The sequence below is a fragment of the Narcine bancroftii genome, chromosome 3 (assembly GCF_036971445.1).
Source record: "Narcine bancroftii isolate sNarBan1 chromosome 3, sNarBan1.hap1, whole genome shotgun sequence".
In the NCBI taxonomy this organism is placed as follows: domain Eukaryota; kingdom Metazoa; phylum Chordata; class Chondrichthyes; order Torpediniformes; family Narcinidae; genus Narcine; species Narcine bancroftii.
In genome coordinates, this window is record NC_091471.1 from 3278401 (window position 1) to 3299120 (window position 20720).

Consider the following 20720-nt stretch of genomic DNA (forward strand, 5'->3'; position numbering starts at 1 on the left):
GGGTGGGGAACAGTGAGAGGCAGGGGAGAGGGGAAGGAGGGGGGGTGGAGAAGGAGGGATGGGGTGGGTAACAGTGAGAAGCAGGGGAGAGGGGGTGGAGAAGGAGGGATGTGGTGGGGAACAGTGAGAGTCAGGGGAGAGGGGAAGGAGAGAGGGGGTGGGGAACAGTGAGAGTCAGGGGAGAGGGGAAGGAGGGGGGGTGGAGAAGGAGGGATGGGGTGGGGAACAGTGAGAGGCAGGGGAGAGGGGGAGGAGGGGGGGGTGGAGAAGGAGGGATGGGGTGGGGAACAGTGAGAAGCAGGGGAGAGGGGGTGGAGAAGGAGGGATGGGGTGGGGAACAGTGAGAGTCAGGGGAGAGGGGAAGGAGAGAGGGGGTGGGGAACAGTGAGTGTCAGGGGAGAGGGGAAGGAGGAGTGGTGGAGAAGGAGGGATGGGGTGGGGAACAGTGAGAGGCAGGGGAGAGGGGAAGGAGAGGGGGGGTGGAGAAGGAGGGATGGGGTGGGGAACAGTGAGAGGCTGGGGAGAGGGGAAGGACAGAGGGGGTGGAGAAGGAGAGATGGAGTGGGGAACAGTGAGAGTCAGGGGAGAGGGGGTAGAGAAGGAGGGATGGGGTGGGGAACAGTCAGAGTCAGGGGAGAGGGGAAGGAGGGGGGGTGGAGAAGGAGGGATGGGGTGGGGAACAGTCGAAGGCAGGGTAGAGGGGAAGGAGAGGGGGGGTGGGGAACAGTGAGAGGCAGGGGAGAGGGGAAGGAGGGGGGGTGGAGAAGGAGGGATGGGGTGGGGAACAGTGAGAAGCAGGGGAGAGGGGGTGGAGAAGGAGGGATGGGGTGGGGAACAGTGAGAGTCAGGGGAGAGGGGAAGGAGAGAGGGGGTGGGGAACAGTGAGAGTCAGGGGAGAGGGGAAGGAGGGGGGGTGGAGAAGGAGGGATGGGGTGGGGAACAGTGAGAGGCAGGGGAGAGGGGGTGGAGAAGGAGGGATGGGGTGGGGAACAGTGAGAGTCAGGGGAGCGGGGAAGGAGAGAGGGGCTGGGGAACAGTGAGTCAGGGGAGAGGGGAAGGAGGGGGGGTGGAGAAGGAGGGATGGGGTGGGGAACAGTGAGAGTCAGGGGAGAGGGGAAGGAGAGAGGGGGTGGGGAACAGTGAGAGTCAGGGGAGAGGGGAAGGAGAGCGGGGGTGGGGAACAGTGAGAGTCAGGGGAGAGGGGAAGGAGAGAGGGGGTGGGGAACAGTGAGAGTCAGGGGAGAGGGGAAGGAGAGAGGGGGTGGGGAACAGTGAGAGTCAGGGGAGAGGGGAAGGAGAGAGGGGGTGGGGAACAGTGAGAGTCAGGGGAGAGGGGAAGGAGAGAGGGGGTGGGGAACAGTGAGAGTCAGGGGAGAGGGGAAGGAGAGAGGGGGTGGGGAACAGTGAGAGTCAGGGGAGAGGGGAAGGAGAGAGGGGGTGGGGAACAGTAGGAGTCAGGGGAGAGGGGAAGGAGAGAGGGGGTGGAGAAGGAGGGATGGGGTGGGGAACAGTGAGAGGCAGGGGAGAGGGGAAGGAGAGAGGGGGTGGGGAACAGTGAGAGTCAGGGGAGAGGGGAAGGAGAGAGGGGGTGGGGAACAGTGAGAGTCAGGGGAGAGGGGAAGGAGGAGTGGTGGAGAAGGAGGGATGGGGTGGGGAACAGTGAGAGGCAGGGGAGAGGGGAAGGAGAGGGGGGGTGGAGAAGGAGGGATGGGGTGGGGAACAGTGAGAGGCTGGGGAGAGGGGAAGGACAGAGGGGGTGGAGAAGGAGAGATGGAGTGGGGAACAGTGAGAGTCAGGGGAGAGGGGGTAGAGAAGGAGGGATGGGGTGGGGAACAGTCAGAGTCAGGGGAGAGGGGAAGGAGGGGGGGTGGAGAAGGAGGGATGGGGTGGGGAACAGTCGGAGGCAGGGTAGAGGGGAAGGAGAGGGGGGGTGGGGAACAGTGAGAGGCAGTGGAGAGGGGAAGGAGGGGGGGTGGAGAAGGAGGGATGGGGTGGGGAACAGTGAGAAGCAGGGGAGAGGGGGTGGAGAAGGAGGGATGGGGTGGGGAACAGTGAGAGTCAGGGGAGAGGGGAAGGAGAGAGGGGGTGGGGAACAGTGAGAGTCAGGGGAGAGGGGAAGGAGGGGGGGTGGAGAAGGAGGGATGGGGTGGGGAACAGTGAGAGGCAGGGGAGAGGGGGTGGAGAAGGAGGGATGGGGTGGGGAACAGTGAGAGTCAGGGGAGAGGGGAAGGAGAGAGGGGCTGGGGAACAGTGAGTCAGGGGAGAGGGGAAGGAGGGGGGGTGGAGAAGGAGGGATGGGGTGGGGAACAGTGAGAGTCAGGGGAGAGGGGAAGGAGAGAGGGGGTGGGGAACAGTGAGAGTCAGGGGAGAGGGGAAGGAGAGCGGGGGTGGGGAACAGTGAGAGTCAGGGGAGAGGGGAAGGAGAGAGGGGGTGGGGAACAGTGAGAGTCAGGGGAGAGGGGAAGGAGAGAGGGGGTGGGGAACAGTGAGAGTCAGGGGAGAGGGGAAGGAGAGAGGGGGTGGGGAACAGTGAGAGTCAGGGGAGAGGGGAAGGAGAGAGGGGGTGGGGAACAGTGAGAGTCAGGGGAGAGGGGAAGGAGAGAGGGGGTGGGGAACAGTGAGAGTCAGGGGAGAGGGGAAGGAGAGAGGGGGTGTGGAACAGTAGGAGTCAGGGGAGAGGAGAAGGAGAGAGGGGGTGGAGAAGGAGGGATGGGGTGGGGAACAGTGAGAGGCAGGGGAGAGGGGAAGGAGAGAGGGGGTGGGGAACAGTGAGAGTCAGGGGAGAGGGGAAGGAGAGAGGGGGTGGGGAACAGTGAGAGTCAGGGGAGAGGGGAAGGAGGAGTGGTGGAGAAGGAGGGATGGGGTGGGGAACAGTGAGAGGCAGGGGAGAGGGGAAGGAGAGGGGGGGTGGAGAAGGAGGGATGGGGTGGGGAACAGTGAGAGGCTGGGGAGAGGGGAAGGACAGAGGGGGTGGAGAAGGAGAGATGGAGTGGGGAACAGTGAGAGTCAGGGGAGAGGGGGTAGAGATGGAGGGATGGGGTGGGGAACAGTCAGAGTCAGGGGAGAGGGGAAGGAGGGGGGGTGGAGAAGGAGGGATGGGGTGGGGAACAGTCGGAGGCAGGGTAGAGCGGAAGGAGAGGGGGGGTGGGGAACAGTGAGAGGCAGGGGAGAGGGGAAGGAGGGGGGTGGAGAAGGAGGGATGGGGTGGGGAACAGTGAGAAGCAGGGGAGAGGGGGTGGAGAAGGAGGGATGGGGTGGGGAACAGTGAGAGTCAGGGGAGAGGGGAAGGAGAGAGGGGGTGGGGAACAGTGAGAGTCAGGGGAGAGGGGAAGGAGGGGGGGTGGAGAAGGAGGGATGGGGTGGGGAACAGTGAGAGGCAGGGGAGAGGGGGTGGAGAAGGAGGGATGGGGTGGGGAACAGTGAGAGTCAGGGGAGAGGGGAAGGAGAGAGGGGCTGGGGAACAGTGAGTCAGGGGAGAGGGGAAGGAGGGGGGGTGGAGAAGGAGGGATGGGGTGGGGAACAGTGAGAGTCAGGGGAGAGGGGAAGGAGAGAGGGGGTGGGGAACAGTGAGAGTCAGGGGAGAGGGGAAGGAGAGCGGGGGTGGGGAACAGTGAGAGTCAGGGGAGAGGGGAAGGAGAGAGGGGGTGGGGAACAGTGAGAGTCAGGGGAGAGGGGAAGGAGAGAGGGGGTGGGGAACAGTGAGAGTCAGGGGAGAGGGGAAGGAGAGAGGGGGTGGGGAACAGTGAGAGTCAGGGGAGAGGGGAAGGAGAGAGGGGGTGGGGAACAGTGAGAGTCAGGGGAGAGGGGAAGGAGAGAGGGGGTGGGGAACAGTGAGAGTCAGGGGAGAGGGGAAGGAGAGAGGGGGTGGGGAACAGTAGGAGTCAGGGGAGAGGAGAAGGAGAGAGGGGGTGGAGAAGGAGGGATGGGGTGGGGAACAGTGAGAGGCAGGGGAGAGGGGAAGGAGAGAGGGGGTGGGGAACAGTGAGAGTCAGGGGAGAGGGGAAGGAGAGAGGGGGTGGGGAACAGTGAGAGTCAGGGGAGAGGGGAAGGAGGAGTGGTGGAGAAGGAGGGATGGGGTGGGGAACAGTGAGAGGCAGGGGAGAGGGGAAGGAGAGGGGGGGTGGAGAAGGAGGGATGGGGTGGGGAACAGTGAGAGGCTGGGGAGAGGGGAAGGACAGAGGGGGTGGAGAAGGAGAGATGGAGTGGGGAACAGTGAGAGTCAGGGGAGAGGGGGTAGAGAAGGAGGGATGGGGTGGGGAACAGTCAGAGTCAGGGGAGAGGGGAAGGAGGGGGGGTGGAGAAGGAGGGATGGGGTGGGGAACAGTCGGATGCAGGGTAGAGGGGAAGGAGAGGGGGGGTGGGGAACAGTGAGAGGCAGGGGAGAGGGGAAGGAGGGGGGGTGGAGAAGGAGGGATGGGGTGGGGAACAGTGAGCGGCAGGGGAGAGGGGTTGGAGAAGGAGGGATGGGGTGGGGAACAGTGAGAGTCAGGGGAGAGGGGAAGGAGAGAGGGGGTGGGGAACAGTGAGAGTCAGGGGAGAGGGGAAGGAGAGGGGGGGGTGGAGAAGGAGGGATGGGGTGGGGAACAGTGAGAGGCAGGGGAGAGGGGGTGGAGAAGGAGGGATGTGGTGGGGAACAGTGAGAGTCAGGGGAGAGGGGAAGGAGAAGGAGGGATGGGGTGGGGAACAGTGAGAGTCAGGGGAGAGGGGAAGGAGAGAGGGGGTGGGGAACAGTGAGAGTCAGGGGAGAGGGGAAGGAGAGGGGGTGGAGAAGGAGGGATTGGGTGGGGAACAGTGAGAGGCAGGGGAGAGGGGAAGGAGAGGGGGGGTGGAGAAGGAGGGATGGGGGTGGGGAACAGTGAGAAGCAGGGGAGAGGGGAAGGACAGAGGGGGTGGAGAAGGAGAGATGGAGTGGGGAACAGTGAGAGTCAGGGGAGAGGGGGTAGAGAAGGAGGGATGGGGTGGGGAACAGTGAGAGTCAGGGGAGAGGGGAAGGAGGGGGGGTGGAGAAGGAGGGATGGGGTGGGGAACAGTGAGAGGCAGGGGAGAGGGGGAGGAGGGGGGGGTGGAGAAGGAGGGATGGGGTGGGGAACAGTGAGAAGCAGGGGAGAGGGGGTGGAGAAGGAGGGATGGGGTGGGGAACAGTGAGAGTCAGGGGAGAGGGGAAGGAGAGAGGGGGTGGAGAAGGAGAGAGGGGGTGGGGAACAGTGAGAGGGGAAGGAGGGCGAGTGACAGAGGGGGACAGAAAGAGTGGGGGGACGGGGGGGAGAGGGGGATAGGCGAGGTGAGGGGATACGCGAGGAAGAAGGAATTAGAGTGGACAGAGAGGAGGAGGGTAACGGGGAGAAGAGATGAGGCGGCGGGAGAAAGGGGAGGGGACAGAGAGAGGGAGGGCGGAGAGAGGAGGAGGGATGGAGGGAGGGCTCAGGGAGGGAACGGGTGGGGGGAAGAGAACAGACAGGAGAGGGAGTCGGGCTGAGGGAAGCCCGGGAGCTGGGAGACTTTGGCAAGTTGCTCGAGGTAAGATGTGAACTGGGACATCTCTTCCCCCTACCCCCCCCCCCCCCGCCCCTCTGCCTCTCCCCCCCCCCCCCGTGTTTAAGGAGAATGGCTACTTTTTGGCAGCTGATGCCTCGGTCCGAGGGTCGCGGACGACGACCCTCCCTCGTATTCGGGAGCCACGGGTCGGTCCGGGATCTGACGCGATTTTCAGACCAGACACGGGCTGGAGAAGGAATTAGAGCCGGGGTCGGGGGGAGAAGCGAAACGAGAGAGTCTGCAGACACTGGGTTGAAGGAAAAACACGATCTGGAGAAACTCAGCAGGTCAAACAGTTTCCTTTATATCGCAGGAGAGAGAGAGAAATAGGGAGAGAGAGAAATAGGGGGAGAGAGATGGGAGAGAGAGATGGGGGTAGAGAGATGGGGGAGAGAGAGAAATAGGAGAGAGGGATGGGGAGAGAGATGGGAGAGAGAGAGATGGGGGTAGAGAGATGGGGGAGAGAGAAATAGGGGGAGAGAGATGGGGGAGAGAGAGAAATAGGAGAGAGAGATGGGGAGAGAGATGGGAGAGAGAGAGATGGGGGAGAGAGATGGGGGAGAGAGATGGGAGAGAGAGATGGGGAGAGAGATAGGAGAGAGAGATGGGGGGAGAGAGATGGGGGAGAGAGATGGGGGAGAGAGAGATGGGCGGAGAGAGATGGGGAGGGAGATGGGGGAGAGAGATGGGGGAGAGAGAGAAATAGGAGAGAGAGATGGGGAGAGAGATGGGAGAGAGAGAGATGGGGGAGAGGGATGGGAGAGAGAGATGGGGAGAGAGATAGGAGAGAGAGAGATGGGGGGAGAGAGATGGGGGAGAGAGAGATGGGGAGAGAGATAGGAGAGAGAGAGATGGGGGAGAGAGATGGGGGAGAGAGAGATGGGCGGAGAGAGATGGGGAGAGAGATGGGGGAGAGAGAAATAAGGGGAGAGAGAGAAATAGGGGAGAGAGATGGGAGAGAGAGATGGGGGTAGAGAGATGGGGGGAGAGAGATGGGGGAGAGAGAGAAATAGGAGAGAGAGATGGGGAGAGAGATGGGAGAGAGAGAGATGGGGGAGAGAGATGGGAGAGAGAGATGGGGAGAGAGATAGGAGAGAGAGAGATGGGGGAGAGAGATGGGGGAGAGAGAGATGGGGAGAGAGATAGGAGAGAGAGAGATGGGGGAGAGAGATGGGGGAGAGAGAGATGGGCGGAGAGAGATGGGGAGGGAGATGGGGGAGAGAGATGGGGGAGAGAGATGGGGAGAGAGAAATAAGGGGAGAGAGATGGGAGAGAAAGATGGGGAGAGAGAAATAAGGGGAGAGAGAGAAATAGGGGAGAGAGATGGGAGAGAGAGATGGGGGTAGAGAGATGGGGGGAGAGAGAAATAGGGGGAGAGAGATGGGAGAGAGAGAGATGGGAGAGAGAGATGGGAGAGAGAGATGGGGAGAGAGAAATAGGGGGAGAGAGATGGGGGAGAGAGATGGGGGAGAGAGATGGGAGAGAGAGATAGGGAGAGAGAGAAATAGGGGGAGAGAGAAATTGGGAGAGAGAGATGGGGAGAGAGATGGGGAGAGAGATGGGGAGAGAGATAGGGAGAGAGAGAAATAGGGGGAGAGAGATGGGAGAGAGAGATGGGGAGAGAGATGGGGGAGAGAGAGATGGGGGAGAGAAAGAAGATTACAAGATATAGGAGTCGAAGTAGGTCCATCTGCCCCACCATTCTAATCATGACCTGATCCATCCACCCACACAGCCCAACTCCCCGGCTCTCACCCCAATTTCCTTGATGCCCTGACTAATCAAATCCCTGTTAATCTCTGCCTTAAATACACCCATCGCCCTCGCTTCCACAGCCGTTTGTGCCAGCTAGTTTCAGAAAAGCTACAGAAATTTTTTCCGTATTTCTGGATTTTAAATTGACGCCCTTTTATCCTGAAGTTGTGCCCTCTTGTCCTGGACTCCCCCACCATGGGAAACATCCTTGCCGCACCTACTCTGTCCAGACCTTTCAAAATGTTTCTCCGAGTTCCCCCCTCCCACCCAAAGAGCCGACAGTCGTTCCTCAAATACTAACCCTTTCATTCTGGTATCATTCTAGCCAATCTTCTCTGAACCCTCTCCAACGCCAGCAAGACTTTTCTCAAATACAGTGCCTAAAACTGTACGGTACTCCAAATGAGGGCTCACCAGTGACTTATAAACATGGAACACTACAGCCCAGTCCAGGCCCCTTGGCCCTCAATGTTGTGTTCACTCATATATCCCTAAAAAAAGTTCTAAACCTTCCCTACCCTGTAACCCTCCATTTTTCTTCCATCTATGTACCTGTCTAAGAGATTTTTAAATGCTTCTAATGTTGCAGCCTCCACCACCATCTGTAACAAGGCATTCCAGGCCCCCACAACCCTCTGTATAAAAAAAATTACCCCCGATAGCTCCCCTAAACTTTCCTACCTTCACTTTGTACATGTCTTCTGGTGTTTGCTGATCCTGCCCTGGGAAACAGGTGCTGGCCGTCTGCCCTATCTCTGCCTCTCAGAATCTTGTCGACCTCTATCAAGTCTCCTCTCATCCTTCTACGCTCCAAAGAAAAAAGACCCAGATCTGCTAACCTTGCCTCATTAGACTTATTTTCCAATCCAGGCAACATCCTGGTGAATCTCCTCTGCCCCCTCTCCACAGCTTCTTCAACATCACATCCATCCCTGATCCTGTATCCTATCCCTCTCGATATGAAGGCCACTCTCTTCACCGCCAACTCAACCTGGAGGTTAACCTTTCGGGAATCCAGCACGAGGACTCCAAGGCCCTTTGCACCTCCAGATTTGGAATTTTCTCCCCATCCAAATAATCATCTGCCCATCTATTCCTTCAACCAAAGTGCGTGACCGTGCACTTTCCAACACTGTATGTTATCTGCCGCTTCTTTGCCCTTTCTCCCAGTATCCCTGCTGTCTCTCCATATCCTCAGCCTCACCTCCCCTTCCACCTGTTTTGGCATCACCTCCACACTTAGCCACAAAGCCACCAAATTGTGTAAAAAGAGAGATAGGAGAGAGTGAAAGGAGGGGGGGGGGTGAGAAAGGGGGAGAGCAGAAGGAAGGGAGAGGGAGAAAGAAGGAGTTTAATAGGCCAGTGGGATGTGGTCCTACAGTGTTTTGGAGGACACTGGGTTTACTCCTGGACTGGCAGGAACAGGATCTGATCACGTGCCCCATGTTCCCCTGGTGAGAGGGACAGCTCTGGATGTGGGGGTAACCCTCAGGGTCCTTCTCTCCCTCCCACTGCCCCTCAGATGCAATTGGAGCCCTAGAACCTCACTGTCCTTTAGGGACCCAGGCAGTACAGCACATTTGCAATTAGGAGCTCCCTCCCCTTCCCTCCCTTTTCTCTCTCTCTTATCTCCAGGGTAGCCCAGGGAGTATCCAGGGTAACTCAGGGCATCTCCAGGATGGCCAAGGGCATCTCCAGGGTAACCTAGCCCATCTTCAGGGTAACAAATCCCACCTCCAGGGTAACTCATGGAATCTCCAGGGTAACCCAGGGCATCTCCAGGATAGTCCAGCCCATCTTCAAGGTAACCCAGGGCAGCTCCATGGTAACCCAGCCTATTTCCAGGGTAACTCTGGGCATCTTCAGGGTAACCCAGGACAACCCTCGAGATGGATGAGTGGTGGGTTGTGCCTGACATCAGCTGTGATATCAGTCAATAGAAAAGCCAATGGAACTGAACGATCTCCCAGAGAACCAAGGGGAGATGTTTGGACCATTTCTTGCGGTGGGGTGAGGGAGTCTGGAAGGAGACTGGTGTTGAGCCTTTTTTAAGCAGGCCATTATGGACAAGGCCTTTGACACATCCCACATGGGAAGTTACTGGGCCATTCAGCACATCATCCTCCATCACCCTCTCTCAGATCACATCGCCGAGCAACTGGGTACAGAATTGGCTTGATGCACAGATCAGAGGCCTGTGACCAGTGGGGAGCCACTGGGTTCAGTGCTAGGTCCAGTGTGGCTGTCCCTGTTAACGATCTGGAGGGCAATGTAGGTAGCATGGAAGTTTACAGATGACACTAAGGTTAGTGGTGTCATGGGCAGTGAGGAAGATTTGCTGGTGAAGACACAGCAATGCTGGAGGAATTCACCAGGTCTCGCAGCATCTGTAGAAGATAAAGATATAGGACTGGTGTTTCAGGCATGAGTTCCTCTTCAAGGTATGAATAAAAAGCAGGCAGGCAACTGAATTAAAGGCCAGGGAGAAGAGAAACAACTCTACAGATCTCTGGTGAGACCACACTTAGAGTGTTGTGTCCAGTTCTGGTCACCTCATTACAGGAAAGATGTGGAGAGGGTGCAGAGGAGATTTACCAGGATATTGCCTGGATTAGAAAATTATGAGATAAGGTTTAGCAGAGCTGGGACTTTTCTCTTTGGAAAGCAAAGTCCAAAAGAGTACAGGATTATGAGAGGCATGGATAATGTGGACGGCCAGCGCCTGTTTCCCAGGGTAGGAATAGCAAACTCCAGAGGACGTGTACAAAGTGAAGGGAGGGAAGTTTAGGGGAGACGTCAGGGGTAAGTGTTTTTAGCCAGAGAGTTGTGGGGGCCTGGAATGTCTTGCCAGGGATGGTGGTGGAGGCTGAAACATTAGGGGCATTGAAGAAACAGACACGTGGATGGAAGAACAATAGAGGGTTATGGGGTAGGGAGGGTTTAATTGTCTTCTTTGGGGTAGGTATATATAGGTCAGCACTTCATAGTGGGCTGAAGGGCCGGTAATGTTCTATGTACTAGATTACAACAGGATCTCGATGAATGGAAGATGGGGTTTAACTGGCAAGAGTGAGGTGTTACACTTCGGGAGGTTAAAGCAGGTCAGCACTCACATGGTGAATGGTGAGTGGTACTGTAGACCAGAGAGACCCAGGGGGAGAAGTTTCAGGAAAGCTGTGACACAGGCAGACAGGGTGGTAAAGATGCGTATGCGTCACACGTGTTCATCAATCAAGGCACTGAGCCCAGGAGCAGGGAGGCCACGTTACAAGTAAAACACCAAGGTCTGCAGACACTGTGTTTGAAGTAAAGACCCAACGCTGGAGAAACTCAGCAGGTCACACAGTGTACGCACTCTTCTTCTTCATCTTTGGCTTGGCTTCGCGGACGAAGATTTATGGAGGGGTAAATGTCCACGTCAGCTGCAGGCTCGTTTGTGGCTGACAAGTCTGATGCGGGACAGGCAGACACGGTTGCAGCGGTTGCAGGGGAAAATTGGTTGGTTGGGGTTGGGTGTTGGGTTTTTCCTCCTTTGCCTTTTGTCAGTGAGGTGGGCTCTGCGGTCTTCTTCAAAGGAGGTTGCTGCCCGCCGAACTGTGAGGCGCCAAGATGCACGGTTTGAGGCGAGATCAGCCCACTGGCGGTGGTCAATGTGGCAGGCACCAAGAGATTTCTTTAGGCAGTCCTTGTACCTCTTCTTTGGTGCACTTCTGACACGATGGACAGTGGAGATCTCGCCATATAACATGATCTTGGGGAGGCGATGGTCCTTCATTCTGGAGACGTGACCTACCCAGCGCAGTTGGATCTTCAGCAGCGTGGATTCAATGCTGTCGGCCTCTGCCATCTTGAGTACTTCGATGTTAGGGATGAAGTCGCTCCAATGAATGTTGAGGATGGAGCGGAGATAACGCTGGTGGAAGCGTTCTAGGAGCTGTAGATGATGCCGGTAGAGGACCCATGATTCGGAGCCAAACAGGAGTGTGGGTATGACAACGGCTCTGTATACGCTAATCTTTGTGAGGTTTTTCAGTTGGTTGTTTTTCCAGACTCTTTTGTGTAGTCTTCCAAAGGCGCTATTTGCCTTGGCGTGTCTGTTGTCTATCTTGTTGTCGATCCTTGCATCCGATGAAATGGTGCAGCCGAGATAGGTAAACTGGTTGACTGTTTTGAGTTTTGTGTGCCCGATGGAGATGTGGGGGGGCTGGTAGTCATGGTGGGGAGCTGGCAGATGGAGGACCTCAGTTTACTTCAGGCTGACTTCCAGGCCAAGCGCTGAAGAGCTGGCTCTGAATGGGCAACTAAAGCAGCATCGTCTGCAAAGAGTAGTTCACGGACGAGTTGCTCTTCTGTCTTGGTGTGAGCTTGCAGGCGCCTCAGATTGAAGAGACTGCCATCCGTGCGGTACCGGATGTAAACAGCGTCTTCATTGTTGAGGTCTTTCATGGCTTGGTTCAGCATCATGCTGAAGAAGATTGAAAAGAGGGTTGGTGCGAGAACACAGCCTTGCTTCACGCCATTGTTAATGGAGAAGGGTTCAGAGAGCTCATTGCTGTATCTGACCCGACCTTGTTGGTTTTCGTGCAGTTGAGGAACTTTGGGGGGCATCCGAGGCGCTCAAGTATTTGCCAAAGCCCTTTCCTGCTCACGGTGTTGAAGGCTTTGGTGAGGTCAACAAAGGTGATGTAGGGTCCTTTGTTTTGTTCTCTGCACTTTTCTTGGAGCTGTCTGAGGGCAAAGACCATGTCAGTAGTTCCTCTGTTTGCGCGAAAGCCGCACTGTGATTCTGGGAGAACATTGCTATAGTGTACGCACTATAGCAAAGGTAAAGATACATCACCAACGTTTCAGGCTTGAGCCCTTCATCAAGGTTTGGGCAAAATGTCGGCAGGTCTAAAACATTGGTGATGTATCTTTACCTTTGCTATAGTGCGTACACTGTGTGACCTGCTGAGTTTCTCCAGCATTGTGTGCTGTTAGGTTACATTACACCTGTACGTGGAGTGGGTGAGACCACACACGGAGTATTGTGTGCAGTTCACCCAACCGTAGGAAGGGCACCATGAAGATGGAAGGAGAACAGAAATGATTCACAAGGTTGTTGCTGAGACTGGAGGGATTTAAAGTCACAGGCAGAGGCTGGGATTTCTCCCTGGAGCATCGGAGGCTGAGAAGGGGGAGGTGATGGATGTTATGGATAGTCTTTTACCCCAGGGTCAGGGCGCCTGGAACCAGAGGGTGAAAAGGGAGAGATTTACTGGGACTGGAGGGGAACCTTCTCCACACAGAGGGGGTTGTGGACGAGCTGTCGGAGGGAGGTGGGGTTGATCGCAATGTCAAAAAGACACGTGGGTGGGTCCAAAGATCGCAAAGGTCTAGGGAGATGTGCGCTGAGCACCGGCGTGTGGAGCTGGCACAGGCCGACGGAGTGGCCAGCACTGGCGCGTTGGGTCAAAGGGCCTGCTCCCCTGCTGCAGAACCCTACAGCCCTGTCTCCCCACTCAACCCCCCCCCCCCCCCCCCGTGCACATGGCGCTGCCACGTAAGGGATGGAGCGAAGCTCCCAACCTCTCCATCGGCTCTGCTTGCCCTTCTCGCTGCTTTGAGATGGCTGCCCAGACATGGAGGGAGCCGTCACTCCCCCATCCCATCGGGCAGGAGAAACAAGCTGGGAAACACCAACCAGCAGATTCCAGGACATGTTTCTTTGCTGCTGTTGATCAAGCTTGTGAACGGACCCCCTCACGAAGCCCTGCACTGATGAACTAACTTGTCTCCTTCACCCTCTCCCTTGTACCTTTACCGTAGTCCTGTTCATTCTGCTACGCTACTGAGAGGCTTACCTGCTTGGATAATGCGCTGAACAAACTTTTTTGTTTTGTGCCCCTGAAGATGAATCATTCGACTCGGTTTCACCAGGGGCCACTGTGGTTTTCTCAACCCTTTGGCAGTGAAGGCATTCTCCCCAACTCCCTGGCCAGCCCTGATTGCTCCTACTGTCTGCAGCCCCAGACTCCCTGGCTGTTTTTCTTTCCGAAGTTGGGTTGATGTTCCTGATTTTCTCGGAACGCCCAGAAGGTTTTTTCCAACAGCCCACGTTGACACAGTCACTAATGGTCAAAGCTCCAGACAGCAGGAAGCAGAACTCAGCTCAACCTCCCCATCTCTCTCTCTCTCTTTCTTTTTATCTCTCCCTTCCCTTCTTTCTCTCCTCCTTCCTCTCTCAACCCTTTTCTCTCTCTCTCTCTCTCTTTCTTTCACATCCTTCCACTCTCCCCCTTCTCTATACTCGTCTCTCTCCCCTCCCTTCTTCTCACCCTTCCTCTCTCCCTCCCCCTTGCCTCCCTTTTCTCTCTCTCTTATCTGCCTCCCTCTCTCTCCCTTCCCTCCCTTCTCTTTCCCTCTCTCTTCTCTCCCCTCCCCTATATATCTCCCCTCTCTTCTCTCCCCTTCCCTCTCCTTTCCCCCTTTACGTCCCCCTCCTCCTCTCTCTCTCTTTCCAATTCTCCTCTTTCTCTCTCTCTCTCTCCTCCCCCACTCTCTCGCTCTCCTCTTGCTGGCCCCTCCATCCTCTCCTCATTGGATGGAAGTTTGCCCCATCAGGCTGGAGGCAGCCTGTTCTCTCCAGAGGTTAGAAGAATGTGAGGGGGCCTCCCAAATACTCTGCAGTGGTGGTGTGTGTGGATATGGGATGAGGACTCCCCTGACTTGGAACCAGGGCGAGGAGCTGACCCTGCAGGATAGAGAGGGGGAGTCCTGTCGTCGAGCAGCACAGAAGCAGGCCATTCGGCCCATCACATATGTGCTAGCCTTGATACTGATCCACATGTTCAGCTGCATTGGGCCCTTAGTGACGCCTCACTACATCCTCAGGCAGCGAGTTCCGGACTCTAATCAGAGGGAAGAAACCCCACAGCTCCCCATGCACCTTCCACCTCCACCCCATGCACCTTCTTCCCCCCCCCCACACCCACCCACCCAGGTTGTGGACAGGGTGAAGAGGGAGGGATGGAATACCGTTCCTCAGATGCTGGCAGAGACGGGAGGGGAGGGGGGAGTCTCCTGCGTCTCAGGTTCCTTCCCCTGGGAAGATGGATTATGACTTCCACCTTGTCTTTAGTATTGCGTTGGGACACCCTTCATGGAACTGAGGGAGGGGACGGAAGTGAAGGAAGGGGAGGGACTTAGGGACGGGGTATTAGTGATGGAGGGGCAGTAGTGAGGGAGAGGGCAGTAGTGACGGATGGGGAGGGACTGAGGGAGGGGGTGTTAGTGAGGGAGGGGTGGTAGTGAGGGAGGGGATGGTAGTGAGGGACTGAGGGAGGGGGCAGTAGTGAGGGACTGAGGGAGGGGGCAATAGTGAGGGACTAAGGGAGGGGCGGTAGTGAGGGATGGTAATGAGGGAGGGGCAGTAGTGAGGGACTGAGGGAGGGGGCAGTAGTGAGGGACATGGAGGGGCGGTAGTGAGGGAGGGGGGAGTAGTGAGTGACTGAGGGAGGGGCAGTAGTGAGTGAGGGGTGGTAGTGAGGGATGGGGTGGTAGTGAGGGAGGGGAGTGTTGGTGAGGGATGGGGAGGGACTGAGGGAGGGTGGTGGTAATGAGGGAGGGGCAGTACTGAGGGACATGATATATGTCCAGCAGGGTAACAGGCCAATTCGGCCCAAGAGTCATGCTGCCCAACTACATCCCATTAACCTACACCCTTTCCCCCACCCCCTGGTATGTTTGAAGGGTGGGAGGAAACCGGACCCTCCCCAGGAAAAACCCACACATACACATGTAGAACATACAAACTCCTCACAGACAGCGCAGGATTCGAACCCCAGTCCAAATTGCTGGTGCCTAACTACTGTGCCAACCCTACCAATGGGGAAGAGGCCACACTGAGGGGTTGTACATCCAGGTCTCACCTATTTTCTCTGTTCCCCAACACCCCCACCCCACCCACCCACCCACCCAGGTCCCTGTGCAGACAAGCCATAAGATGAAGCGTCCCTGGGTGATGGCTGCGCTCCTTGGGGTGTGGGTGCTGGTGGCCAGTGGACAGCGGACGAGCCAGGCACCACCCCAACAGGAACAGGTGCTGGTGCGCCTGGCAGGATACCCCCGGAAGCACAACGAGGGGCGCGTGGAGGTGCGGTTTGAGGGCGAATGGGGCACTATCTGTGACGATGACTTCACGCTGGCCAATGCACGGGTGCTGTGTCGGATGCTGGGCTTCACCGGGGCCACTGGCTGGGCTCACAGCGCCAAGTATGGCAAGGGGGCCGGTAGGTGTAGCTGGCTCTCCCATGATGGACTGCCCCCTCCATCCACACCCACTGACTGTCACTTAGCTCCACACCCTCCCTAACTCTCACCGCACCCCCTCTTCTCATTGATCCCTCCCCTCTCCCATTGACCCCTCCCCACCCACCGTCCCCCTTCCTTCACCCACAGCCCCTCCTCCCTCCCACTGCCCTTCAACCCTCCCTCTGACCCCTTCCCTTCCTCCCTCCCACCTCCCCTTCCCCCAACACACCCCAATCCTCTCTCCCATTGTCCCTTCCCTCATCTTCCCTTCCACTCCTCCTCCCTCTCACCCTCCTCCTACTGTTCCCTCTCTCCACATTCTCCTCCCTCCACCCCTCCTCCCTCTTCTCTCCTTCTCTTTGTCCCTCATCCTCCTCCTCCCTCCCGCCACCCCCTGTCCCTCCAATCCCTTCCCTCCCTACACCCAACTCTCCCTCTGCCTCTACCCACTTCCTTCACCCATCCCTTCAACCCCTCCAAACACAAACCCCTTCATGGAAGCAATAAGCATGGTCATCCTTCCCTACGTAGAGCCCTCTCTCCATATACACTGAACCCCACCTGTCCACAGCACTCCAGGTGTGATCTACCCCACCTGTCCACAACACTCCAGGTGTGATCTACCCCACCTGTCCACAGCACTCCAGGTGTGATCTACCCCACCTGTCCACAGCACTCCAGGTGTGATCTACCCCACCTGTCCACAGCACTCCAGGTGTGATCTACCCCACCTGTCCACACCATTCCAGGTGTGATCTCCCCCACCTATCCACAGCGCTCCAGCTGAGGTCTTTCCAACATGTCTACGGCACTCTAATCACACCCCGTTACCCCGTGACACCCCTGTGCTGGACTGGGCTGGTGGTGTGACTTTATCCCCACTGGCCGCACTCCCAGGGCCCTGTAAATACCCCACTCCCCCTTGGGAAGTTCCTGGTTGATCCTTCCGTCCCCACAATCATGTCCTCTGGGACTCTCCCTCCAGCACCCTTCACCCTCACCCTCCACTCCCTCCCAGGCTCTCACTACCTCTGTTCAATCTCCCATTCATCCCTGTCCTCCAGTGAGATGGCCCAGTACTCCTCCCCTCCCACCCTGGGCTTCTTGGAGACTCCCCCCTCCCCTCCCGTCTCTGCCAGCATCTGAGGAACGGTATTCCATCCCTCCCTCTTCACCCTAGGCTTCTCTCAGAGACCCTCCCCATTTCTTCGTAGACCCTGAGGAACACCTATCCGTCCATCCCTCCCACCCTGGGTTTCTTCGGGACTTCCCTCCCCCATCCTCGTCTCCACAGCCCCTGAGGAACAGTGTCTCCCTATTCACACCCCCCCCCCCCCCCCACTGTCTTGCAGGTAGAGTGTGGTTGGACAATCTGAACTGCGTTGGCACGGAGGAGGATGTGAGTGCATGCAAGTCCCTGGGATGGGGGCAGAGTGACTGCACCCATGAGGAGGACGCCGGGGTGGTCTGCAAGGACGAGAAGATCCCAGGGTTTATGGACTCCAACGTCATTGAGGTGAGGAGACCTCTTGCCAGGCCTGACTGCCCCCCCATCTCGTGTCACGGTCGTGGCGAATGGTCACCACTGGGGCAGCAGGTCCTGTCTCTCCCCAGCAGCCCCCCCCATTGCCCACCTGTCGCCACTCCCACCCCACCCCGACCCACTTGACCCCCTCCCCACCTCTAGCTGCCCCCAGCTACCTCGCCCACCCTAGCAGATCCCACCCCCCCCTCAACTGCCCATTCACTCACTCCACCCCCAGATGCCCCTCCCTACCCCTACCCCAACCCTAGGTGCTGACCAGCTGTGTGGGTCCAGCTCTGTAACCTGGATCACCTCCAGACCCCAAGATGAGTGAAAAACAGAGCCCCCTACCCCTCCCTGCTCTGCTATTGAGGGGACCACCGTCCATCAAACTCCACCCCGGGTGGCACTGGCCAAGGGAGGCAGAGAGTTGGGGGCTTTGGAGCCGATACCAGGATTTCCCCCGCCACATTTTGGAGTGTTCACGGAAAACCCACACAGGAAAGGCGGTGCCACAAGAATCACCAGGTGTCTTGATCCAGTGCAGTGACAGCGGTTGTCTGGTGCGAGACCAGTAGGCATCTTGACATAGCACAGCAAGATATTATAAGTGAAGGTCTGTGTGGGTCCCTCAGGTTAAGAACCAGACCGAGATTGAGGTAAAAAGCACACGTTTATTCTCAAGAGGATAACAGAATGTAAATGCTAAGTTAACTGAAACACACAGCTACTGGTAATGAGGGAAAATTGACAAAACGGAGGAATGGTTACCAACACACATACAGTAAACAATCAGATCAAGGTAGCACTACCAGTCCCCACCCCTTGACCTGTATGGTAACGGCTCTCACTAACTGGCCTCGGGACCCACCCAATACTCATGTGCCACAAGGAGTCAAGAGAGAGAGAGAGAGAGCAAAGGAAAGCATGGTCCTTTATAATACCAGAGGGCCCAGCCCAGATCATTTACAAGGACTTCAATAGCTCGGTACCAGGAGGGTTAATCCAATTACAATGGCTCAAGGCCAAGTACAGGCAGGCTGGAGAGTCCAGGCAAGGTCATTTAAACTGGATTAACGGCAAGGTGTGCACTAATGGTTGGGGTGGTACCAAACCTCGATTAGCAGCTGGTGTGTCCTCCGACGCGGTAGGGGGCCAGTGCTATCACATGACAGCCACGACCCTTCCCGATACACAGGCACAGAGCAGAGTGACAGAGGTCAGTTGGGGTGGAATTAAAAACACCCAATTCCTGGAGGAACTCAGCCGATCTGTCAGCGTCCATCGGAGATAAAGATCTATTGCCGGCATTTCGGGCCTGAGCCCTTCTTCGAGGGATAAGCAAAAAGCAGGAAGTCTCACCATACCGACCGTGCTGGCTGGGGGAGGAGACCAGACCCACAAAAGGTGTTAACTGGATATGATAAGCGATGAGGTGGGGATTGATTATGTCCGTGTGAAAGGAGACGGGAAAGGGGGGAGAGATTGAGCTGGGGGATGGCGACGGGGTTGGGAGGGGTTAACAAAAGTCGGAGAGGTCAATATTAATGCCGTCTGGTCGCACACATTCGGGATTTCCATCAGGGTAGAGAGTAATGTCAGAATGTGGGGAGCGTCATCTTTCACCGGTGTGAGGTCCATTTAATGAGGGACAACAGCAGGGAAGAGTGTCCCTGAATGGAGAGTTGGCTCCTGACGGGAGAGGGGAGGTGACCGGGGTGGGATGGGTCCTCTAATGCCTCAGCTGTTCTCCCCAGGCAGCAGGGGATGAAGAGGAAAGGTTGGCCTCCCCCTTGACGTCGGGACCTGGGGTGGGGAGTGTTGCATCAAGTGGTACCGTATAACAGCTCCATTCACCGACACCCTGGCCTCCTGCCACGTCTGCGGCCAAGAAGTGTATATGAAGTGTGAGAGGTTGCAGGCCCCTCTTCACCACCCTGAAGGGGCTGTTCCTCAAATTCTGGTTGCACTTCAGCCCCCATACTCCTGATCCACGGCCGACCAGTGCGGAGGGGGATTAGGTGTTCCATGGATCTCCTCGTGGGGTTGCTGCTGGGCCGGGTGAAAATGGTCATTCACAGGTCGAGGCGGATGGGGAGACAGCTGGCTGGCTGCCTGCCCCTCCTTTGGGACTATGTCTGGGCCCGTGCGGTGTTGGAGCGGAAACATGCGGTGTCCGAGGGGATGGTGGCTGTGTTCTGGGAGTGGTGGGGCCCCCAGGAGATCATGTGTGTGGTTGATAGTGAAAAATCGTGTTTTAATTTGATGTTTACACTGGGAAATAGAACATTACAACATAGAAACAGGCCCTTCGGCCCTTCTAGTCTGTGCCGAACCATTTTTTTGCCTCGTTCCACTGACCTGCACCCAGTCCATATCCCTCCAAACCCCTCCCATCCATGATCCTGTCCAAATTCTTCTTAAATGTTAAAATTGAACCCATATTCACCACCTCAGCTGGTAGCTCGTTCCACATCCCCACATCCTCTGGTTTGTATCTCACTGACCCTCAATGGAAAAAACCGACCTACATTTTCTCTGTCTGTCCCCCTCATCATTTTAAATACCTCAATCAAATCTCCCCTCATTTCTCTACACACAAGGGAATAAAGTCCTAACCTATTTAACCATTCACTGTATCTCAGTTCCAGGGAACATCCAAGTAAATCTTCTCTGCCCTCTTTCTATCTTATTGATATCTTTCCTGTAGTTCGGTGACCAAAACTGCACACAATCCTCCAAATTTGGCCTCACCAATGTCTGATACAACTTTAACATAACATCCCAACTCCAGTACTCAATACTTTGATTTATGAGGCCAATGTACCAAAAGATCTCTTTACAACCCCATCCACCTGTGACGCCACTTTCAGGGAATTATGTATCTGTATTCCCAGGACCCTCTGTTCTACTGCACTCCTAGTGCCCGACCGTTCACCGTGTACGTCCTTTCTTGGTTGGTCCTTCCAAAATGCAACACCTCACCCTTGTCTGCATTAAATTCCATCAGCCATTTTTCAGCCCATGTTTCCAGCTGGTCCAGATCCCTCTACAAGTTTTGAAAACCTTCCTCACTGTCCATAACGTCTCCAAACTTGCTGATCCAATTTAACACATTATTGTGCAGATCATTGATGTAGAGAGGTGATCATATGCTATTTAGTTGTAGTTCTGTGTGTGTTTTGTGTCTTGTAATGATGTCGTTTTAATTAAAGATTGTATGCTTTAAAAAAAAGGGAAGAGAGGTTGCTGGCCCCGCTCCTCTGGGAGTTGTGAGACGCAGGGAGGCCGTCTGTGCAGGGTGAGGGGTGAGTGGAGTCCTGAGGAGGGAGCAGTGGGGCGATGGCTGACAGAGTCTGTCCTCCAGGTCTCCATATGGAATCATTCTTGCATTCCCAAGCAGAGGAATGCGGAGGCTGTTGATCCACACCGTGCGAGCGGCTGGAAAGGCAAATTCCTTTCAGCTGCCGTCACGGAGAGTTCCAGGAATGCATCCAAACTAGGGACAGACGCTGGCATCAAATGGAGCTGACTGTGAACGCCCCCTCGTCCCGGAATCCCACCCTCTTCCCCCGCAGGCTTTGCCCATTTGGTCCCCTCCCTTACTGAGAGG

The 20720-nt window shown here is 56.5% G+C and overlaps 1 protein-coding gene across 1 annotated transcript in view; it reads left to right on the forward strand.

Annotated features, from left to right (window-relative positions):
- Window positions 1-5450: 5450 nt before the first annotated feature.
- Window positions 5451-20720, forward strand: part of LOC138756936 (lysyl oxidase homolog 3B-like) — a 47899-nt gene continuing 32629 nt past the window's right edge. Inside the window, 3 exon segments of the mRNA XM_069923395.1 lie at window positions 5451-5517; window positions 15251-15560; window positions 16935-17098. Coding sequence (XP_069779496.1) covers window positions 15275-15560; window positions 16935-17098 — 450 coding nt within the window. The 5' untranslated portion in view covers window positions 5451-5517; window positions 15251-15274.